Genomic DNA, 23,894 nt, shown 5'->3' with positions numbered 1-23,894 from the left:
GCAATTATGATGTAAATAAGCTCCCGGTGAAATTATCTGCTTTCCATCGCCAGGCTTTCCTCTCATGGTTACTCATCTACAGGCACAACTTCTCTCCACACAGTTATATCATCTGGAACAACAAGGATATTCTCTATAAACATAAATCTATTTTCTTTGATTCCTGGTTCCAAAACAATATCGTTTTGGTTGATCAACTTTTAAAGTTATTATCTTATACTGATTTTCTTGACAAATATAACATCCCAGTTATTCCAGGAGAATATGCAAAAGTTTTGGTGCGATCTCTCCTGGAATATGTATGTTATTTAACCAAAGACCAAGACTTGATCCTTTCCCTTCAATCTTTCTCTCTCACTGTCCACTGTTGGAAAAATCTGTTTTACTGTTCATGCCAGGAAAAATAATAGAGGTATTAGAGCTCTTTTCCAGAAAGATATTGTTACTTTGCACGTGTTAATCATTATTGGAAACAATTTGTGGATGATGTGTCCTTGAAAAAGGTCTGGCTATTACCTAATCACTACCTTATTTCCAATGCAATTAAAAATATTTCACATAAAATTTTACACAGATTCTACCCCAAAACGTATTTCTTTTGTTCTAAGTTTGCTGTCATTTTTTTTACTTTGGAAACATGTACTGTTTCCACCAACATAAGAATTAGGCATTTCAATCTTTAATCAATTTATTCATTTCTCTTTCTAAATTTTACATCCAAATGCAAATGTTCTAACAAAATTCCTAAAATGTCCTTATTTCTGGTGGAGGCCAAACTATATGTTGAATCAATATTTGAAAAAAAACCCCAAAAGGTTGTTAAATGTCTCTAAATTTGTTCTCAATACAAAATAATTTAAAAATGTAAACTCTGCAATTTCTTTGACCTTAATTTTATTCACTTGCTGTGTGGTGTTTCTTGTTTATTTCTACCCCTGGCATTTAAATTTTACTTTATTTTGTGTTAATTTTATTTATTTATTTATAGTGTTTAATGTTTGTATTCACGCACATGGCTATTTTGCACTTTTTTCTGTATTAAAATTGATGTTTGCAATAAAGTTATGGAGAAAAAAAAATCTGAATCAAATGTAATGTAATAATTCATTTTATGCAGCTACTGTTTAACATTTGCGATACATGTTTACATTCAATTCAATGATTTTTCTGTGAAGTAAAGGGATACAGGCCCCTGCCCTTTGGGTCCTGTCACTGCATTTTCGGTATGTGGAAGCCAAACGGTTGCACCGCTCACCCCGCATGCGCGAACCAAACGTCACTTCCGCTCTTCGTCCACTATACCACAGAGTCATTTCCCAACAGTAAAACTCCTTCATCACAAGAATTTATGTTTTTCTCAACAACCGAGAGCTTCTCCTGACTGGATTACTGTTCGAAAATAAGCCACCGAGTTATCGTTAATAACGTGTTAGGATTACCGGAGAAAATAAAGTGTCTTGAAGTGGCGCTGTATCCTCTTAGCTTAGGGAGTAAACTACCGTCATGTAAAACAGCAGAAGAAGAAAACATTTGTAGTCCGTTTGTAGTCACTGCAAGATCGTAAGGTCCTGATCCTCAATGTGTCTTTTTCCTTTTGTTTTTTCAACGATAAGTGAATGTTTTCACTATGATTAACATTTTAAGTGCTATGTTAACATCCTACGAGGTTATTATTGTTGTCACTGTCCGAAGAGCAGAAAAGGCTTTAGCGGAAGTGACGTTTGGTTCGCGAATGTGATTCTTTAGGTCATTATACCTGCCTTGTGATAGAATTTGATCATTGTGTTTTTATTACTATTAATATTTATGGCTATAACACCAAACCTGAGAATGATCGGTTACTTGACTCTTTAGAAACTAAAATAATCTCATGGCTCTCTAAATATCCAAATTCTTCTCTTTTAGTAGGAGGAGATTTTAATGTAACGTTAAACAACATGTTAGATAGATGGTCCCCAGGACAAAATTCAATATACATATATACCATATATACCATTGAACATCATTTTATTTTCCTCTCACTTGAAAAATTTGGCTTTAGTAGCTTCTTCTGTGACAGTATTTTGGCACCTCGTCAAGGTTTGCTCTTAACCGGGGTGTTCGTCAAGGTTGCCCAACTACCCCATACCTTTTTCTACTCTGTACACAAATTCTTGCAAGACATATTGTGAACAGTGCCATACAGGGTATTTCTATTGCTGGTAGATATCTCATCATTAGTCAACTTGCAGATGACACAACACTTTTTTTGAAAGACGCAGATCAAATATCAATTGTCCTGCAAGAAATTGAGGACTTCTCCAAAGCCTCGGGTCTAAATCTAAATATCCAAAAATGCCAATTATTACCCATTAAAGATTGTGCTCACCAAAATATTTGTAACATCCACATTCAGAAGGAAGTGATTTACCTTGGTATAGTAATCAGTAAAGACCAAATTTCTAGATCTCAATCACATTTTTCCCAAGTTATTAAGAAAACACAGAGTAAATTTAATCAATGGTTGCAAAGAGATTTGTCAATACGAGGTAGAGTTTTGCTGTCTAAAGCTGAAGGTCTGTCTCGGTTAACATATGGAGCTCTCTCGTTATACATAGATAACAAAATGTGCAAGGACATTGACAAGATTCTCTTTAACTTTATCTGGAAGAACCGTACACACTATGTTAGGAAAAGTGTTATTATGAATACCTACGAAAATGGGGGATTAAATGTCCTGGATTTTACATCATTGAATAACACTTTTAAAATAAATTGGGCCAAACACTTCCTCAAAAACCCGACTTCAATATGGAATTTCATCCCTCATTATATCTTCTCCAGGTTTGGTGGCTTAAATTTTATTTTACAGTGTAATTATAATATAGAAAAGATCCCAGTGAAATTATCTATGTTCCACAGACAGGTTCTCTTAGCATGGTCTCTCATTTATAAACACAATTTCTCACCCCATAATGCATTATATAGAACAACAGAAATATTATTTTTAAAAACAAATCACTTTTTCTCAATAACTGGTTCAATAATCAGATTTTTTTGGTAAATCAACTATTTAATAATCACAGACAACTAATGTCTTATACTGAATTTTTAGATCATTTTAAATTCCCAGTCACACCAAAAGAGTATGCTATAGTCTATGACGCAATTCCCACTGGTATAATTGTAATTATCAGAAGTGCATTCTCTCCTTCTCTTGGTCCTATTACAATCAGTAGCATTTCAGAATCATATGTTGGGAAAATTTGTTTCTCAAATCATAAACTAAGTAATAAAAATATTCGTACCCTGTTCCAGAAAGAATCAGTTTCTGTTCCTCATATCATTTCTTATTGGAATGGTTTTGTGAAAGACTTAAACTGGAAAAAGATTTGGGTAATTCCAAATAGATATTTAATAACAAATAAGATACGGGAAGTTTCTTTTAAAATTATACACAAGTTTTATCCTGCGAACCATGTTATGTCCAAATTCAAACGGGACATTGATGTAAATTGTTCTTTTTGTGGAAACCACCGAGAGACGGTTCAGCACCTCTTCTGGATCTGCCCACATACCAGGTCTTTTTGGAAGGATTTCAACAATTTTATCATTGCTCATCTACGGAGTAGGTCAGAGGTCACCTAAACTTATCTAAAGTTCATGTATCATCAACATAATTTGAAGACGTTTTCATCTTAAAATCTATGCAAATGCAGGTGTAACAAAAAAAAACATACCGGTAGCAACAAAATAAAATTGAATTTTAGATTCAGCACTTTTAGAAGAGACCTGCAGACACCTAATGTGGTCCTTTGATCTAGTTCACAATTATTTTTAAAAGTTACGGTTTTAAAAATGCAGTTTTAGAGTGTTCAGTGTATGTTTATCCTGTTCAGCACGTGATCTAAGGTGTGTTTTGGATTTCGGCCCCCTGTGTGATGAAGTTTGACTCCTCTACTTTAAGGACCTATCGGAAACGAGACTGTCTTAGCCACGCCTCCATGATACCCGGAAGTGTGAGGGAAGCAGAAAGCAGCTGGGATCATGGGCATCACTAAACTGGTTGATGTGATCCGCGCGGACGCTCCTAACTCCATCTCCCACAGGGACATCAGTGACTATGCAGGTAACCGGTCTGTGCGCGTGCCCACTCACCTGCCTCAGCCCGTGGAAGTCACGTGGGATGCTCTCCAGTGATGGTAGCGTTAGCATGCTGCTACCATGTTTACGTCTTTAGAGTGATCCTGTCATTGAACCTGAACGGAAGGAGATTTTGTTGTCTACGGAGTTAACTCTAATCATGACGTCAGTTCATGGAGGTGTAACTAATAGTGGATCCCAAAGTGGATCATCTTACTCTCTGGCATGGTTCAACTTACCCCTGACCCAGGGTAAGTTGAGCCAGAGGAGAAGTTTTTTTCTTCTTAGAGTCCTTTTGGTCAGCTTTGTTTGATATTTTCATTTGATAGATGAAATCCTTAATTAAAAGCAAATATTTGTATTTTACGTGTTATTTTACCTTAACCTACAAGACAGTAAAAGTAAAAAGTGCTTCATCTTACCTCACTTATTAAAAAAAAAATCAATTCAAGCATTGGATCTTCATTTATGAAATTTGTGGATAAAAGCTAACATAGAAACCATGTTATACCACAAGGATTACTGTTAATTATTCATGTTTCCTACAGACTTCATCTTGAGCTAAAATGACTGTAAAGTTTGACTTTTCCTGATCGAACATCTGCCCTTCCTTTGAGCTCTGTCAGATGCTTTTATTTTTTGTCTTTTTCAATGTTTTCTCATGTTTTCTGCTTGAATGTCACACTAAAAACACCACATAGGTTTTTGTCATGATTGCTTCAGGATTATCAAACACAGACGATTGTAAACAGCTTTCTGTATTTGAATCAAAGTCAGTTTTTCTATTGTCTGGAGCAACATGAAGCTCTAAAATATGCACAAACCTTTTGTAAATCCACAGAAAAAGTCATTGCTCTGGATACTTCTGTGGTCATGAACCAGTTTCGGACTGCAACACCTTTTACCAGGTGAGTTTGGAGCAAAAATGATTCCTCTGTCTTTAATATAAAATTGAGATTTCTTATATTCCCTGCACCTGAGCTTGTAGAACACATTTTGTTCTGTGGAGAATCCAACTGCAGTCTGGTTTGATGTTTGGGGTGTTTCCTGTTTGTCTCCCGCAGCCCTCTGGCAGGTCTCTTCTTCCGAACGCTCACCTTCCTGGAACATGACATAAAGCCGGTCTTTGTGTTTGATGGGAAGCCTCCGGTGGAGAAGATTCCTCAGGTAAGAACCACGTCTGGGATGTTGTTATCTGGTGTTGTGGCTGAACCAGATGTTCTGTTTGTGTTCCTGCAGCTGAAGAAGCGTGCAGAGGCAGCCGGCCGGAGCCGTCCACTGTGCACGGGAGCAGGTGTGCTCTCATGTAGGATTTAGAACAGGGGTGTCAAAGTCGGTCAAACACACCTTACATCACGGGTCGAACAGGATAAACATTTATTAAACACTCTAAAACTGAGTTTTTAAGACTTCAAAACCGTAACTTTTTAACATAATTATGAGATATGTAGCATTACCTGAGATAATGCTAGTGTGAATACTGTAAGCTGAATTTGACTGCTGAAGATGTTGGTGCTGATAGCTGAAGATGCTGAAATTGATAGCTGAAAACGCTGAAGCTAATAGCCAGCTAAAATATATGCTAAATGCCAAATTAGCCTAAAAAACAAACAAAAAAAACAGGTAAGACAAAACACCTAGCATGTAGCTAAAAAAAATAGCTAAACTTCAAAATAGCCAAAAAAACTGAATAAAGCTAAAATTAGCCTAAAACACGTAGCGTGTAAATATTAGCCTAACTCCGAAACTTTTTAAAAAGCCTAAATTAGCCAAAACAGCTAGCATGTAGCTGAAATATTAGTTAAACTCAAACAACCTAAAAAATAAAAAAAGCCTAAATTAGCCAAACAGCTGACATATAGCTGAAATATTAGCTGAACTCCAAAATAGCCTAAAAAAAGCCTAAATTTGCCAAAACAGCTAGCATGTGAAATATTAGATAAACTCACAAATAGCCTAAAAACTTAAAAAAAATACCTAAATTAGCCAAAACAGCTAGCATGTAGCATAAATATTAACTAAACTCCAAAATAGCATAAAAGACCTAAATTAGCCAAAACAGCTAGCATGTGAAATATTAGCTAAATTCGCAAATAGCCTAAAAAACCTAAATTAGACAAAACAGCTAGCATGTGAAATATTAGCTAAACTCGCAAATAACCTAAAAACTTAAAAAAATACCTAAATTAGCCAAAACAGCTAGCATGTAGCATAAATATTAACTAAACTCCAAAATAGCCTAAAAAACCTATATTAGCCAAAACAGCTAGCATGTAGTTGAAATATTAGCTAAACTCGCAAATAACCTAAAAACTTAAAAAAAATACCTAAATTAGCCAAAACAGCTAGCATGTAGCATAAATATTAACTAAACTCCAAAATAGCCTAAAAAACCTAAATTAGCCAAAACAGCTAGCATGTAGTTGAAATATTAGCTAAACTCGCAAATAACCTAAAAACTTAAAAAAAATACCTAAATTCGCCAAAACAGCTAGCATGTAGTTGAAATATTAGCTAAACTCGCAAATAACCTAAAAACTTAAAAAAAATACCTAAATTCGCCAAAACAGCTAGCATGTAGTTGAAATATTAGCTAAACTCCAAAACAGCCTAAATTAGCCAAAACAGCAAGCAAACTGTTATTTCTTAACATAATTATGACTATTAAAAATTCAGGAATATTATTCCTGAATAAATCAACTTAAACATTAAATAACTTTCAATATTTTACTCTCCATAAAAACATATTTTGTCAAAATTATACAAGTTAGAAATGAGCGCAAGATGACATCGGACCATTAATAACTATAAAATAAAATGATTGGAGGGCCGACTTTGACACGTGTGATGTAGACGAATGTGGTCTCAGTGAAAACGTAGACATATTAATGACGTTTTAAAACCTGTAATAGAGTCTGACTCTCCTGTTCCTGACGCAGCCTCATCCCAGACAAAAGATTGTCTGGAGCTTCTGAAGCATCTGGGCGTACCTGCCATCCAGGTACGCTGGTCTCTGAGTTCTTCCTCTCTGTCCTCTTTAACTCCATCCATCACACTTGTTTTTCTTTGCTCAGGCTCCAGGGGACGCTGAGGGACTGTGTGCCAGCCTGGTGAGGCAGGGGAAGGCCCATGCAGCGGCCTCTGAGGACATGGACACTCTGCCGTTTGGAGCCAACATCCTTATACGCCAGCTGAACGCCAAGAGGGACAGGTGATGGACCTCAGTTTGGTTTTCATGAAGTTTGGATCCAATTAAACATCCTCATCTGACAGTCCGGAGATTTCCTTCACATTTCTGGGTTTTTTCACCGTTCAGCAGATCATATGAAACGTCTTCAGGGTCTCTCAGAGTTTCTCAGCACGTTTCTCTTGTTTCAGGTAGAGGACACAGAAACCTCTGCCATGTTTCTGTTGTAGTTTTTAGCACAGCTGGAAACAGCTTCACATGTTTCTGCTTCTAAGTGTTATGAAACCGGGCAGAGCTCAGTGTGGACCTCAGAACATTGATGGTGGGTGGAGATGTGCACCTGCTGCATGACCTCAGAGGCACTGAGCTTGGTGCTTTAGTGTTGCTCTGGCGTTTCTTCAGACCAACACTTACAGAACCGTTTGGATCCATTTTTCATGGACCAAAACCCAGCAGCCACACATGTATGGAGCTAAATTGGCGCCAATATTATTTGAAACCCAAATAAAACAAATTGAAAAAAATATCAGTGTTTGGACAAAAAAATGTAAAATATCAGAAACTTTTTGCTATTCTAAAATGAAACATAATTATTTTTAGCTTAAATGTTCTGTTTTTTAGGTTTAAAAACTCAATGTTAAAACTTTTTTTCATTTTCATATCTTTTTTTCACTTTCGATCGGAAAATTTCAGTTTCAAAACTTTTGTATGGGGTGAGATCAGGATCAGCCTAAAGTGGACGAAAAAACTGAAAACTTGATAAAATAGACATTGTAACTGTTTTTTTTTTTAATTGAAAACAAGACATTGCAAATTTGAAAAAAAAGTGAAAATTAAAAAAAAAAAAAAAAGTTGAATAAAATAACTAAAATTGTAAAAGATACCTACTGAGAAATAATATATTAATTAGTAAAAACTGCTGTTCTGATTTTACAACAGTTTTTTATTTTCTTTTAATTCTACATGGGGGCGGGGCTTTGAGCTCATTGGCTACCGGGACATGTTTCCTTTGAGGTAAAGAGAGGACTCCTCACTACATATTTTCTACACTTTTCTCAGACACACATGAATATTTTCACACTTTTCTCTCATTTTTTACTCTAATTTTTCAAACTTTGATAGAAAAATAAGTCAACCATTAGGTTGAAAACAAGGATCTAATCATGATGAAGATTTATGTAACGCTTCTGAGCTGCTTGTCTGCGTGGAAATCAGCACGGAGGAGATCGATTGACAAGATTAGCAGTAAAATCGTCTGAAAAAAAATCCACCAAACAGCGAGACCGAGGAAGGCACACTGTGATATTAGCAGGGGAAACTGCACAGTAGTGATACTGCTCTCCCTAAGTTTGATCGGAGTGGGGCGATATAAACAGACAACGTTCTGCAGCAGAAAAGACGTCACATCACCAGTGGAGAATCATGGGAAACATGTCCCAGTAGCCAATGAGCTCAAAGCCCCGCCCCCATGTAAAATTAGGATCAGCTCAGCAGTGAAAACTCGAAAATCTGAATTGAAACTAAAAGTGAAGATTCAGAAAAAAGAAAATTCATAATTCAAAATAGCCACTTTTACTAGTGGATACATTATTTTTCAATCGGTAATTTTTCCATTACAGTTTTTTTAAGTTTTAAGCATTTTTTGATCAAATTTCAGAATTATCAAGGTAATGGTTAAAAAAAAAAACAGTAAATCAAATAACATAAACACTTTTGCTCCAATAATAAAGGGTTAAACCAAACGTCTGGATGAAAAGCAATTATTCTTTATGTCTAACGCCTTGATGAGGTAGTAGTGAGGGTCCCTCCACCTTCCTGGAAGGATTCTAATTTGAAGGTTTTTCCCAACCACAGACGTGACTTTTTCATTTTATCCAGTTGCTAATCAGCACTCCATTTTTCCACAGTGAAATCATTGAATACTCCCTACCAAAGCTGTTGGAGGCTCTCGGGATCAGTCATGAGGAGGTACGACAGAAAGTCTGTGATGGTCTTTGTGTAGAAACAGTCAGATAACATCTTAATTAATACAGAAGGAAAGTCAATAGCGACCACACTTGTACATTAAGTTAATTTAAAATACAACTAAAAAAATTGCATTTATATATTTGATTGCGTGATTGCTAAAGGTGGTTGTTTTAATTCAGGGGTGTCAAACTCAATCACACAAGGGCCAATATCCAAAACACACCTTACATCACGGGTCGAGCAGGATAAACATGTATTGAACACTCTAAAACTACATCTTTAAAACTTCAAAACAGTAACTTTTTAACATAATTATGAACTAAATATATAGCATTACCTGTGATAATGCTAGTGAGTGAATGCTTTAAGCTGAATTAGACCACCGAAGATGCTAGTGCTGATAGCTGAAGATGCTGAAATTGATGGCTGAAATCACTGAAGCTGATAGCTGAAATCACTGAAGCTGATAGCTGAAATCACTGAAGCTGATAGCCTGCTAAAATACAAGCTAAATGCCAAATTAGCCTAAAAAAACTTTTTGTTAGCCAAAACAGCTAGCATGTAGCTGAAAAAATTGCTAAACTTCAAAATAGCCTAAAAAAGCATAAATTAGCCCAAACAGCTAGCATGTAAAAGAAATGTTAGCTTGACTCCAAGACAACCTAAAAAAAGCCTAAATTAGCCAAAAAAGCCAGCATGTAGTTTAAAAATTATCTAAACACAGAAATGGTCTCAGAATTCTCAGTAAATGCCAAAATAGTCCAAAAAGTTAGCAGAATACCTTTTTTTTACTTTAAAACCACATAGATTTTCAACATAATTATGAATAGTAAAAAAATGCAGAAATGTTATTCCAGAATAAATCAACCTAAACCTTAAACAACTTTCAATATTTTACTCTCCATAAAAATATATTTTGTCAAAATGATACAAGTTAGAAATAAGTGCAAGATAACATCGGGTCATTAATAAAAATAAAATGATCTGGAGGGCCGGATCCGGCCCCCGGGCCTTGACTTTGACACATATTTTGCTTAATTGCATGACTTTAGGCAGAAGAAGCTGAAGTTTATCGTAAGTTGCAGAAAACGTTTCAGAAATCAGCAATATTGTCAATAAATTCCAGAAATTTGTTGTATGGCAGAAAAGCTTATTGTTGTAGAAAAATAATTATTTGCAGAAGAGAGCAAAATTGGCAGAAACATATATTGAAAAGAAACATAAAATCATGCTGAAAACCCAGGCTAGTTAAAAAACCAAGAACATTTCCATCGTATTCCTAAAGACTTTTAAATTGTAGTGGAAAAAAACTTGAAAGATGCTTAAAATTTTGTAAATTCAAACAAGAGTACCAAAAAGTATGAACAACATATGTGATGTGTAAACATATGAACAGAATTGAGAAGAACTGTCATGTAAACAAGTTAAAAAATGCAGAAAAGGGCCAGTATATTTCCAAAAGCAGAAAATAAACAGAAGAATTTGAATATTGTAATCAAACGAATAAACTCTTCTCTGCTTGAACCCATCAGCTTGTGGATCTGTGTATTTTGCTGGGCTGTGACTACTGTGACAAGATCCCTGGTTTGGGTCCAAAGAAAGCTCTGACTCTGATCCAGAAGCACCGCACCATTGAAAACGTGCTTCTGCACATCAACAGAGAGGTGTGAGGTCAACCGTCACCAACTGAAGCACGTTCAACCAAAACCTTTGATCGGCGATACTTTCTCTCCTCCAGACTCATCGTGTGCCACACTTCTGGAAATACAAGGAGGCGAGGCAGATTTTCCTGAATCCACCACACACTCCGACCCCTGAGCTCATCTGGGCCGAGCCTGATGAAGAAGCCCTGGTGAAGTTTCTCTTTTCCGGTCACCACATTAGGTATGCACCCATTCCAGCTTCCCCTTCAAGCACACACGCTTGGATTTTTGAGAGTTTGTGCCTGCATGGTCACAGGAGGGAGAAGGTCCGTCATCGAATGGAGAAGTTTCGGGAAAAGAGAAAAAGCCTTCGAGAGGAAAGGGAGAAGGAGAAGGCAGCGGGAGACTGCAGGCAGACTCGCATGGAAGACTTCTTCAGAGTAACCAGGAAGAGAAACCGGGTGAGCCTGGAAATATAAGCAGCAGAAGTTTGTAAAAACTCTGGAAAATGAGTTAAAACATTGTTTCATTTGACGAAATATTGTTTATGCTAATTTGTCGTTGACATTTTCTGCTTTTTTCTTTTCAGCCCATGGAGGCCTCGTCCTCAGGAAGCAAAAAAACAAAGTAAAGTTTCCTCTGCTGTGGAGCATGAAGCGTGTTTCACAGCAGTGCAACCAGCAGTGCCTCAGCTCTCTGGCTGTTAGGATTTTAGTCCCTGGCTGAATTTTGTTAACAGCATTTTTTCATATGAATCATGGTTTTCACAATATGAGTGGCACAAACCTCATCAAGACTCTTCAGCATCTTTGAATCAGTGGCTGCAGCTCTACGTCTCCCCGTAGCTGCATTCCAACATACCCTGCTCTGGCATGTGCCAAATACGCCATAACCAGCTAATCAGACATGAATAGGACAAGAATATCTGGAACTAGTGCACACACACCGGCCCTCGAGGCCTGGGATTGCCCACCCTGGAAGAATCAGAGGACTGAAAGGGAACAGACGGATCTTTGTCTGAAAACTGGGAGAAGACTGTGTCTCCTCTCTGGATATTCACAGAGCACCTGCTGGGTGGAAAGCCAAAGCGGACTCTGGAGACTTGAATGTTAAAATGTTTAAAAAAATAGGGGGAGTTTTTTTCTCTCCCCAATCCATGGAGTTTAAGAAGATATTTTGAAAAAGAAAATCTAAGTATAATGTTGTGATCACACTTTATATATATATCTTTACTTCTGATTTTGTTGCTTTTGTATAATAAAGTCACAATTCCATGCTCTCTTTGTTGTGTCAGGCAAACCAATAACCCACATTTGTCAAAGTCAAGGCTCGGGGGCCGGATCCGGCCCTCCAGATCATTTTATTTTATTGTTATTAATGACCCGATGTTATCATGAGCTTATTTCTAACTATCATATTTGTTTACAAAATATATTTTTATGTAGAGTAAAATATTGAAAGTTATTTAAGGTTTAAGTTGATTTATTTTGGAATATTTCTGTCCTTTTATTATTCATATTAATGCTAAAAAGTTACAGGTTTGAAAATTGGCATTCTGCTAGCTTTTTGAAAAATTTTGGCATTTTTGGATTTTAGCTAATATTTTAGCTACATTGTAGCTGTTTTGGCTAATATAGGCTTTTTTTTAGTTTTTTAGTTAGGCTAATATTTACACGCTATCTGTGTTGGTTAATTTTGGCTTTTTGCAGTTTTTTTAGGCTACTTTGAAGTTTTGCTATATTTTCAGTGACATGCTAGCTGTTTTGGTTAACCTTGTATTTGTTTGTTTGTTTTTTAGGCTAATTTTGTATTTAGCTAATATTTTAAGTGGCTATCAGCTTCAACGATTTTAGCTATCAATTTCAGCATCTTCAACTATCATCACTAGCATCTTCTGCGGCCAAATTCAGCTTACAGCATTTACCCCAGCATCATTGCAGGTAATGATATTTAGTTAAAAATTATGTTAAAATATTACAGTTTTAAAGTTTTTAAAATGCAGCTTGAGAGTATTCAGTAAATGTTTATCCTGTTCGTCCCGCGACCAAAGGTGTGTTTTGGATTTTTGCCCCCTGTGTGATTGAGTTTGACACCCCTGCATTAACCGGTTTGATGGAGTTGAAATATCAACACTCACCGGCAGGGGGCGCCGGCGCCCTGGATTTGACGGAGTTTGCGGTGATTTGTGCAGAGGAAGACGGCGGCAGGAGCAGCCCGTTCTCCCCGCTGGGCTTCAGAAAGGTGTCTCCCTGGCTACCGCTGTGCTCCGCGGTCAGTCTGCCCCAGCACGCCCGCTCCGCTCTGCGCCGGGTCCCGGTACCGAACGTCCCCCGGTGTTAGCAGCTGCTGTCCTCAGCCATGGCGACGAGCGCGAAGCGTAAGCAGGAGGAGACTCACCTAAAGATGCTCCGAGAAATGACGAGCCTGCCTGCGAACAGAAAATGCTTCGACTGCGACCAGCGCGGCCCGACCTATGTCAACATGACGGTGGGCTCGTTCGTCTGCACCACCTGCTCCGGGATCCTGTGAGTCTCCTTCAGACCTCAAGTTCTTCATTTAGGGGCTTGTTGTTCTCTGGGTAACGAGAAGGCGGTCCGGTACCGTTAGCTCCTTAGCTTTCCTTAAGTCAGGACCGGTAAGGTTATCATCGCCTTCGGCTCGGGTCAGCCTCAGGCCGGCTCTGGGCTGGGCTCCAAACCATAGTAACCGGTGTGGCGTGTCAGCTGTGGAAGGTTCGCCGGAACCGAACCGGCTGCTTTGAGCCTTCGCCCTCCAAATAGTCCCACGGTGCCGGGTGAAGGACGGTCGGACTCTGGAGACTCTCTCCACCGTGAAGGAGCCCGCTGCTGTCCGCAGACGTAAACACTTAAATCCGCAGGCTGTCAGTCAGCACGGCGGCGGCGGCGGAGGGTTCGAACCCGCGGAGGAAGCGGATGCTCGGTCAGTGCTTCCCGCAGAACTGTGGACTTGGTTCTGGGTATGAAGTTCTGAAGAGGCTCAGTTCTCACTCGGGGTACTGCTGCTCCTCTAACGTTAACATATGGACGGAGTGGTTCAGAGAAGCGACCGGAAGTTAGCATGCACACTAATACAAAGTACATAAATACAAAGTACACAAAGACAGAATACTACACACAACACAATCCCAAAGACTGCCCCCCCCCCCCCCCCACACACACAGTACATAGTACACACACATTCAAAGTATATCCTCACACAAAGTACACTAGGGCTGCCACGATTATTCAACTAATCAACGACTAATCGACTATTAATCAACGACTCATTCAATAGTTGATTAGTTGTTACTTTATATTCTGTGGAGTAAGAGTGTAGTAAAGTTGAACAAAGTTGTGAGCGTTTTTTAATATATATACTTGAGTCAGTGAGACTAAAACTTTATCTTTTGTGAAAAATAGTTCCTTGTTTCAGATGTCGACCTGATTTGATTGTGTGAATGTTTAGTAGTCATTCACACTGAAGCGATTCTCCTTTCCGTAAGTTTTTCGGCACTTAAAAACTCAATCACACTTTAAGCGATTTCAGCAATTTGGTATCAAAACATTCGACTCGTTCAGGACTTTACTGCTTATGTTTTTGGTTTTCATAAACTCTATAATTTTTTAACTATTAAGCAAAATATGTCCCAAAAAAATGAATGAAAAAGTCTTCACATTTCAAGTAGATTAGCAACAAACCTTTAAATATATTCATGGACTGGTTTAATCTTTTAGAGTATTTTAAAAAAAAATTGGAGTTTAGCTAATATTTTAGCAACATGCTAACATTTTTTACTAATTTAGTTTATTGAGGAATTTTATGCTATTTTGGAGTTTAGCTAGTCCTTCAGGAATGTATTAGCTTTTTGGTTAATTAGTTTCTACTGAGGTTTTTTATGCTAATTTGTAGTTTAGTTTTTCATAGTTCTATGATGAAATTTCCTGTGTTTTATCAAATTTAACATTTTGCAAATAGCTTTTTCATTTTCAGCAAATCCCTGCAGCAATTAAAGTAGATTGCTCCAGCATCTTCAGTGACTTTCAGCAAAAAACATTCCCACTAGCATTATTACACCCAATGCAACTTTTCTAGTTTGATCTTGTTTTAATCCCAGAAACTAATGAAGGACAGATAAACTATCATCTTTATTGTCTTTATTTTTTGTTATTTTAAAGCTAATGATGGTTAAGATGTGTTCTTTACATCCACTTTGAGCATGACCTGATTAGTCGACTTTATGGCAAAATAATCTGTGATTAGTCGACTATTAAAACAATCGTTTGTGGCAGTCCTATAGTACGCTTTCTGCAAAAATACAGAGTTCACAAATACACAACACACTACACACATTGAATACATCACATGCAAAAATATACTCAGACATGCTCATACACTTGAACACACACTTACTTTTTTATTCTCTGCATATCTGCTTTTGCTCGGACCGTTTAGCTCCTCCCCTTTCGGGTTTTCACCATTGACTGTATAAAAGAGGACTGAGGGGGTGTGACATTCCCCACCGAACATGCCGTACTTCCGGCTCCAGCGAAACAAAGCCAATTTAATTTCCATTTGGAGCCAGATAACAGTAAGCAGTGATTAAGCGTGTTTGAGATGACCAAGGCGGTCGCAGCGCCGTGCAGATCGCCTGCACCACAGTCTATGCTGGTTAGTTTCTTGCACCCACGTCACATGAGCACCGTCACATAAGCATCACGAGAAAGGGGTGGGTGCAAGGCGCCTATCTAAGCCAGCACAGCCAGAAAATAGGTCCTGTGCTGGCTGCAAGCTGCCATGATGACTACAAAACAATGCATTGTGGGAATAAATCATCTTAAAAAGAAAAAAAATAAACAATCCTAGATGGCTTGTAGTGCCTGTCTCCACACACTACCTACACATTGTCTTCAAGTTTTGTCTATGCAAATATTTTTTTAAATAATATTTTATTATTTAAACTTTTCTAAATTTTCTGTTAGGCATTCCAAACTTTTACCCCAACAAGAGAAAAACACGTATGCTTCAAGGCAGTGGGAGCAACTAGAAACTTAAAATGAGACTCTCTGGCATCTTTGTTTATAACTTAAGAATCCCTAATAAAGTTTGCTGTTTTACCTTAAATTTCAGCAATCTTGACTCCACACAATTAAAGTATGTATGTTTTTGAATTATTATTGAACTATTCTAATATTTTTTTCTGTTGTAAATGTAACTGTTAAATGAGTTTTGTATGTATTACCCCACACTTCAACAAAGTAAGTGAAATAAGGCAGTACAATTGAACAATACAACAGTCTTAACACATTACAGGATAAATAGTATTTAATGTTATTCAAAACACATATAATTTTAGACACTTTACATTTAAAATATGTTATATGTGGCTTCCAAGATAAATTTTCCTCTAAGATTAACCCAAGAAATCTATTATCAGAAACTTTTTCAACTGTTTCTCCATCAATTGATAGTTTTACTTCTTCCTGTGTTTTTGTAGTAAAAACATAAACTAAGTCTTTTCCAAATTCAATCAAAGCTTATCAATATTAAATCAAAATTTCAGTTGGACCATTTCAATATCTTGTATTAAATGTCTTAAGTATTTTCCTGAACAAAATATGGTATCATCAGCGAATAAAACAAGTTTCAGTGCGTTTGAGACCTCACAAATGTCCTTTATGTGTAAAAGAATAGGACCCAGTATTGATCCTTGTGGGATACCACACTCAATATTCATGCAATTTGAGGAATGACCAGCAAACTTTACACATTGTTGCCTTTTATGCAAATGGCAAGTTAACTAGTTAAGAACCACTCCTCTGACCCCAAACAGATTTAACTTTGAAATGAAAACAGAATGATCAGCAGTATGAGGGCCTTTTTTAAGTCAATTAACAATCCTGTTGTACATTTGTTTTCATCAATTACAGTTGAAATATCCTCTGTTACAGGCTGTTCATCAGTTTGTCCAAATACCATATTGAGAGTCATTTAATAGCTTATTTTTTAAATGAAACAATTTAGTTTGCGAACAAACAGCTTTTCTGATATTTTAGAGAGTTGTGAAAGTAGAGATACTGGTCTATAGTTGTTGAAGGAATGTCTGTCGCCTGTTCTGTGAATGAGGATAACTTTAGCAGTTTTCATAGCTTCTGGGAAAACAACTGTTTTAAAGGAGAGATTAAAAGTATAACATAATGACCTCACAAAACAATCATGGTCTTTTTAGTCATTTTCTTATCAGTGCTGTCACTATCAATTGATGTTTTATTTTTTAATTTTTGGACCACAGAGAGAATCTGATTAATCCACCTCTGATAGATACATTGACCGCTTCATCTTACTTTCCCTTTTCTGACTTTCTGTTAAATATCCTTATGCTTCTGTAATTTCCTCTAAGTGAGGGCATATATTTACAAAAAAAAAAATACATTCAAAAACCACAGTGTCCATATTTTTTATTATATTATGATCCTTTATGAAGTACTTTAGAAGGTCTACTGATCCTGTTGTAGTTCCCATTACTTTATTTAGTATATTCCCCGTCGTTTTATTATTGTGTTTATTTTCAATTAAAATCTTATTAAAATATTCATTTTTTTGCTTTTCTCCAAATGTTCATTCATTTGTTTTTGTATATCTTTGATTGTTTTTCAGGAGCCTCTGTTGTAGATTTTAAGAAATCCTTGTAACGTTTATTTTCTTTTTGCATGCCGTGGTGAATCGAGCCAAAAAGCCAGAGAGGATGCAAAAAATAGCAAAGTTGAAAATGTAATTTTCTTTTCAAAAGATGTTTTAAATAACCACACTGGACCATTAAAAGAGGTGAACTAAACGACTCAGGGTTAAAGGTTTGATTTAAAGGTTAAACAACAAAAAAGCAACATAAGTTAACAAAGTAACATGAACAGAACTGACCTGGGGCCGTTTCAAGAAGCAGGTTTTGTTGAAACTCTGAGTTTGTGAACTCTAAGTTAAGGAAAACTCAGAGTTTCCGGTTTGAGAAACGGAGGTAACTTAAACCTGTGAAAGTGGGTTAAACCAAACCCGTTTCACAAAACGGGTTAAGCTGAACTCGGAGTTAATCACTACGGCAAATGACTCTGTGAACGTAACCTGGTCTGGAGCAGGTTTTCTTCAGGAAACTTGGATTTCCTTGCAGTCTCCGCCCCTTCTTAAAATGACAGCTGTTCAAATAGAATTTTCTCATTACATTTTGAGAACATTCACATTAGAGACGCCACAATTCTGCTGTGTTCCTTTTCTTGTGGACAATGTGCTCATAGTCAGGATATGCTGGGAACACATCAAGTTCTGTCGCCAGATGTATGACGCCCTAATGGTGTTTCCGGTCGTGAATCGTGATCTCTTTGCTCCATTGATCAGGGCTTTTTATAGTCGTGACACTCACACCTGATTCTGAGTCCACCAACTCAAAATTGATTGAATCAACTCTTTTCAGCTGTTCTGAAACCGAAAACTCTGAGTTTGATCATTTTGAGTCAGTGAACTCTGAGTTCAGGTTTGAATTCTGAATTTGCTTCTTGAAATGGGTCCCTGACCTAACCTAGACACAACAGGGAAACATATATATTGGGTGATCATACCACTGAAGACACACAAAGAGGAACTGAAAACGACAAACTCTAAATACAAACAATATTCAAACACATTAAATTAATCTGTTAAATGTAAACTAAAGCTAACATACAGTTGCCTTTAAGAAATAAATGAAAAATAACTAGAAATTAAAGCAAATGATAATAATCTATACAAACAAATTACCCCCCCCCCCACTCCTGTCCATGGAAAAGTCCAATCATCTCCTTGCTGTTGTGGTTGATTTGTGTCAGCTGCTCATGCTGGGTTGTCAGGCCTGACTTCATTCATCCAGCAGATGGCAGCATCAACAGCAAGAGTCGGTCTTCTGGCACCAGTAACTCAAACAAACAGATATAAAATTAATGAACTTAACAAAAAAAGATAAATGTGGTGTGGTGCTCACATTTATTGCCCTGGTGGTACTGTGATGGCAGCAGCCACTACACATGCATTCTGTAAATGTTATCCAAGGTTTTCTATTATTATTGGGTTTGTTCTGACATAAAACTTTTGGGCAGTGTTTACCATACACGGCTAAATAACAACCAGAATCTTCTGGAATTACGTAGATCGTGTTAATGGTTAAGAAGTTACAGTCATATTGAACCAGGAGGTCATGCTTTCCTGTGCAGGTCTGGGACTTTCTGAAGAACTCGTGAATATGTTCTTTTCCCAAGTGTCTCTCTGGTTCTGGTTCTAACATGCACCTTCTCTGCTGGCAGGCGAGGGCTGAACCCCCCACACAGAGTCAAGTCCATCTCCATGACCACGTTCACGCAGCAGGAAATCGAGTTTCTACAGAAACACAGCAACGAGGTGCAGTCGCCACAAAGCTGACTTTGTGTTTTGCAGATGTTCTGTTTTTCTTTTTTCTTTATTGTGTTTCATCTCCTTACTGACACTCGCCTCTACTGTCTCCCCCCTGTCCTGTCCTGCTGCCTTCCCGCCCTCGTGTGTGTGTGCCCCCTGCAGGTCTGTAAACAAATCTGGCTGGGCCTTTATGACGACAGGACATTAGTTGTTCCAGATTTCCGAGAACCACAGAAAGTAAAGGAATTTCTTCAAGAAAAATATGAAAAGAAGAGATGGTAAAGTCTTTCTCAGAAAGCATGACCTAAATCAATCAGGGGTGGGGAACTCCAGGCCTCTAGGGTTGGTGTGTCTGCAGGTTTTCCAGATATCACTGCCCTGCTCACAGCTGAGTACCACGATCAGGTGTGTCACCTAGGGGTGTCAAAGTCAATCGCAAAAGTGGCCTAACTCCAAACCTTAGGTCACGGACCAAACAGGACAAACATGAAATGAAATTTTCAAAACGTTGAAACCATAACTTCATAACATTTATGAACTAGATAAATAGCATTACCTGCAATAATGAATAATGCTAGCGTGAATGCTGTAAGCTGAATTTGGCCGCTGAAGATGCTGAAATTGATAGTTGAAATCACTGAAGTAGTTAGCTGAAATCAATGCAGCTAATAGCTGAAAACGCTGAAGCTAATGGCAAGCTAAAATATTAGTTAAATGCCAAATTAACCAAACAAAACTTTAAAAAAAACAATTTAGGTTTGCCATATTGCTGAAAAAATAGATGCACTTCAAAATATCTTTAAAAAAAAACTTAAAAAAAAAACTAAATTAGCCAAAACAGCTAGCATGTAGCTGAATTATTAGCTAAACTCCAAAAGAGCCTAAAAAATCTTAGTAAATGCCAAATAATCCAAAAAGCTAGCAGAATGCCAATTTTTACAACTTTAAAACCGTAACTTTTTAGCATAATAATGAATAATAATACAAATAAAAACAGGAATATTATTCCAAATTAAATCAACTTAAACCTTAAATAACGTTCAATATTCTACTCTCCATGAAAAGATATCTTTTCAAAATTATACAAGTTAGAAATAATCTCAAGATAACATCGGGTCTTTAATAACAATAAATAAAAGCTCTGGATATAATAACCCGGAGGTTCTGGATCCGGCCCCCGGGCCTTGACTTCGACATGTGAGATAACCAAACCCTAAATTATCTTTTTTTTTTGGCTGTCATCCTCTATAAATGAGGCTTTAAAAGTGCTGTCTATTGGCCATTGCCACATTTTTGACAGATTAAAATAAACTTGTTTAATTCTTGAACATATAGTCAAAAAACACCAATGTGATGCCCCCTACAGGTTGAAATGAGGTATTACAGTTGAATTTAGTGATTGCCAAACCATATGATCTGCAGCTCCAGTAATGGTAACAGTCCTGTTCTCCACTCCTCTGACTGGGTTTTCACATTTCGGCTGTGGGTGGAGTCAGCCTCCAACCTCCTGTTTGGTTACCCTTTAAAGGCCTTCCAAAAGTTGGTGGGGAGATGCTGCAGGGGAGAAATTGGGATTTAGACTTACCTGAAGTGAGTTTTACTGTTCCTGCAGTCTGACACCATGCTAGCTTCATTCTCATTCCTGCACCACTTTCAGGGTTTTCTCCCCCAAAACTGTAGCAGTATGCAGATGAAGGTTCTCTTTCATCCGGAGCAGGGTATGATGGGAAAAGGAGCAATGTGGCCCTCGTTCCCCACCTCTGACCTAAATGAAGCATCTTCTGTATGCTGCATGAGTCTGTGATGAACAACGATCAAGCACCGTGTCAGATTAATATAAATATATTCCAAACATAGTAGATTATTAAAGTATTCCTAAACAAATGTGTATAAACTCCAAGTTAATTTGAAGATATAATCTGCTCTGATGTTCAGGTACGTTCCTCCAGACCAGGCCAAGACTGTTGCAAGTGTTCATGGTCCCTCCATGAACAGCACTGGCAGCCCCCCCGAAGTGCACCCCCTGAAAAGCCTGCAGCTCAACAAGACACCTCTGCGTCAGGTAAGGCTCGGTGAGGGGGCGGGGCCTCCGGCGGATGGGTCAAACCTGTAAGGTGGTCGTCTCTCAGTCTCCAGGTCTGAGCCGCTCCCAGGCCCTCGCTGCTGCTCAGGACAAGAAGTTCGATCTGCTCTCAGACCTGGGGGGGGACATTTTTGCTGCTCCCCCAACCCAGACGGTCGGCTCCACCAACTTTGCCAACTTTGCACAGTTTCCGAGCCAGTCAGGTGAGACGCCGCTCCTCATTGGACGATTGGTTCCACCCTCTGGTTCTTGGTGATCTCATGCCCCCCCCTCCCCCCATGCTTCTGTGTTGACGGCTGCAGCACCTCAGGATCAGTTAAATACCAACTTTGCCAATTTTGAAGCTTTTGGGAACTCTGCAATTCCATCCCATCTGAGCCCCTCACCCCCCCTCTCATCAGGTACCCCCCCACCTCTCACCGCTCCATCTCATCCATACATGCTCTCACGGTGTCTCAGCTGGGTTTGCTCTGACGTTAACAAACAACGCATTCCTTCAAATGAACTTTGTGACGTTGCTGGAGTCTAAGGGGGAAACCTGCAAACCGTTCTGATCCTTTTCAAAGGTGGAGGGGTTCCTGTTCCGTCCGTGTGCAGCGCCGTTCCCGCTCAGTCCAGGACGGGGGCGTGCACGGAGGACCGCTACGCTGCGCTGGCCGAGTTGGACAACGAGCTCAGCTCCTCTGCAGTGAGCGGCAGCAGCGTGAAGGGGTGAGGACACGCGCAGGTCCATCAGAACCGGGCCCTTGTGTCCTGTCATGAAGCTCAGCACTGATGCGTGAGGTTTTCCCCACAGGAACATATTTGGACCCGTGCTTGGTTCGTCTCCAGCTCAGAACCCGCCTGTGTTACCCAGCATTCCGTCTGGTTTTGCAGGTCCTCTTTCATTGCTGACTGATGATCAGTGACCTTTGAACTTTGGGCTGAAAGGCTGATTCTGTCTTTATTTCTAGCAGTGCCGTCCACAAACCCGTTTGTTGCCACGGCGATGGCTCCAGACATGGCGACTAACCCTTTCCAACCCAACGGTAGGGCTCCCCCTGCAGGTCAGGAAACCTCTCTGCATGTTTCCGTAGTGGTGGAACCTGGATGTAACTCTGTTACATGGAAGAGTAGTTTTGTAGTTTTGAATTCCCCACAGATTTAAGAGTTTCCTCTGTGTTTGTGCGTGCACACACATGCGCGTTCTCGTAGCTCCCTTCGGTACCGGCTCTATGAGCATGCCCACTGGCTTTGGGAATGCGTCTTCATACTGCCTCCCGACCAGCTTCAGCGGAAACTTCCAGCAGCAGTTCCCTGGCCAGGCCCCCCTCCCTTACGCTCAGCCCGGGGCCTACCACCCTCAGGCTAACGGTTAGTGCTTCTCCTCTCTCCCTGTCGCACACATGCAGAGTCTGCAGCCCGGCCTCTCCACGCCCACTTATCTTTAGAACCACGGCTGGACGGGCAGAAGCTGCGGAGGTCTGACTGCTCATCGCAGACTCTGCACCGTGACTGAAGGTTGTTGCATTTAGGAGGCAGAATCCACAACGATCACGTCAATCAGACCCTTTTCTGAAGGTTTTGTGGGCACCTGAATGCAACACGCTCCCCGATGTCCCTCTAGGTTACATGTGTCAAAGTCAAGGCCCGGGGGCCGGATCCGGCCCTCCAGATCATTTTATTGTATTTTTATTAATGACCCGATGATTTAAGTTGATTTATTCTGGAATAATATTCCTGCCTTTTTTTTTAATTTAGAAATATGTTAAAAAGTTAAGTTTTTAAAGTTTTAAAAATTGGCATTATGCTAGTTTTTTGGACTATTTTTCCATTCATTAAGATTTTTAAAGCTCTTTTAGAGTTTAGCTAATTTTTTCGCTACACGCCAACTGTTTTGCTTAATGTAGGGTTTTTTCTGGATTTTTTTGGGCTGTTTTTGAGGAGTTAGGCTAATATTTGCATGTTAGCTGATTTGGCTAATTTAAGCTTTTTTCTGTTTTTTCGTCCATCTTGAAGTTTAGCTAATTTTTCAGCTACATGCTAGTAGTTTAGCTAATTAAGTTTTTTTTAACCATATGCTAGCTGTTTTGGTTAATTTAGGCTTTTTTTCAGTTTTTATTGTAGGCTATCTTGAAGTTTAGCAAATTTTTCAGCTATGTGCTAGTTGTTTAGCTAATTTAGTTTTTTTCAGCCACATGCTAGCTGTTTTGGTTAATTTAGGCTTTTTTCAGTTTTTATTTTAGGCTATTTTCAAGTTTAGCAAATCTTTCAGATATGTGCGAGCTGTTTAGCTAATTTAGGTTTTTTTCAGCTACATGCTAGCGTTTTTGGCTAATCTAGTGCTTTCTAAAAAGTGTCTTAGGCTGTTTTGGAGTTAGACCAATTTTTACACGTTAGCTGTTTTGGCTAATTTAGGCTTTTTTCAGTTATTTAGGCTACTTTGAAGTTTAGCTAATTTTTCAAATACATTCTAGCTGTTTTGGCTAACATTTTTTTTTTT

General features: G+C 38.5%; 2 protein-coding genes across 7 annotated transcripts; both read left to right on the top strand.

The window, feature by feature from the left end:
* The first annotated feature begins 3,957 nt into the window (after nucleotides 1–3,957).
* zgc:110269 (probable flap endonuclease 1 homolog) lies at nucleotides 3,958–12,199 on the top strand. Of its 2 annotated transcripts, XM_024268565.2 has the most exons (11): nucleotides 3,958–4,108; nucleotides 4,964–5,030; nucleotides 5,187–5,289; nucleotides 5,362–5,416; nucleotides 7,062–7,123; nucleotides 7,197–7,333; nucleotides 9,217–9,277; nucleotides 10,810–10,941; nucleotides 11,016–11,161; nucleotides 11,237–11,381; nucleotides 11,510–12,199. In XM_024268565.2, the coding sequence occupies exons 1-11, from the start codon at nucleotides 4,027–4,029 to the stop codon at nucleotides 11,549–11,551; spliced, it is 1,032 nt and encodes a 343-aa protein (XP_024124333.1). In that variant the 5' UTR covers nucleotides 3,958–4,026; the 3' UTR covers nucleotides 11,552–12,199. The 2 variants fall into 2 exon arrangements, with proteins under 2 accessions (XP_024124333.1, XP_024124331.1); XM_024268563.2 differs by having other exon boundaries at nucleotides 5,187–5,416.
* An 859-nt stretch (nucleotides 12,200–13,058) lies between these two features.
* agfg1b (ArfGAP with FG repeats 1b) lies at nucleotides 13,059–22,765 on the top strand (the record flags this gene model as incomplete). Of its 5 annotated transcripts, none has more annotated exon segments than XM_024269014.2 (10): nucleotides 13,059–13,445; nucleotides 19,242–19,335; nucleotides 19,492–19,607; nucleotides 21,265–21,391; nucleotides 21,459–21,615; nucleotides 21,715–21,813; nucleotides 21,979–22,123; nucleotides 22,209–22,288; nucleotides 22,366–22,458; nucleotides 22,607–22,765. In XM_024269014.2, coding segments are annotated over 10 exon segments (1,237 nt in total), but the record flags the coding sequence as incomplete, so codon positions are not given.
* Between the last annotated feature and the right edge of the window lie 1,129 nt (nucleotides 22,766–23,894).

Source organism: Oryzias melastigma, linkage group LG17, assembly GCF_002922805.2.
Source record: "Oryzias melastigma strain HK-1 linkage group LG17, ASM292280v2, whole genome shotgun sequence".
Classification (NCBI taxonomy): Eukaryota; Metazoa; Chordata; class Actinopteri; order Beloniformes; family Adrianichthyidae; genus Oryzias; species Oryzias melastigma.
Note: the sequence above shows the minus strand (reverse complement) of the source record. Positions and strands in the feature narration are given on the sequence as shown.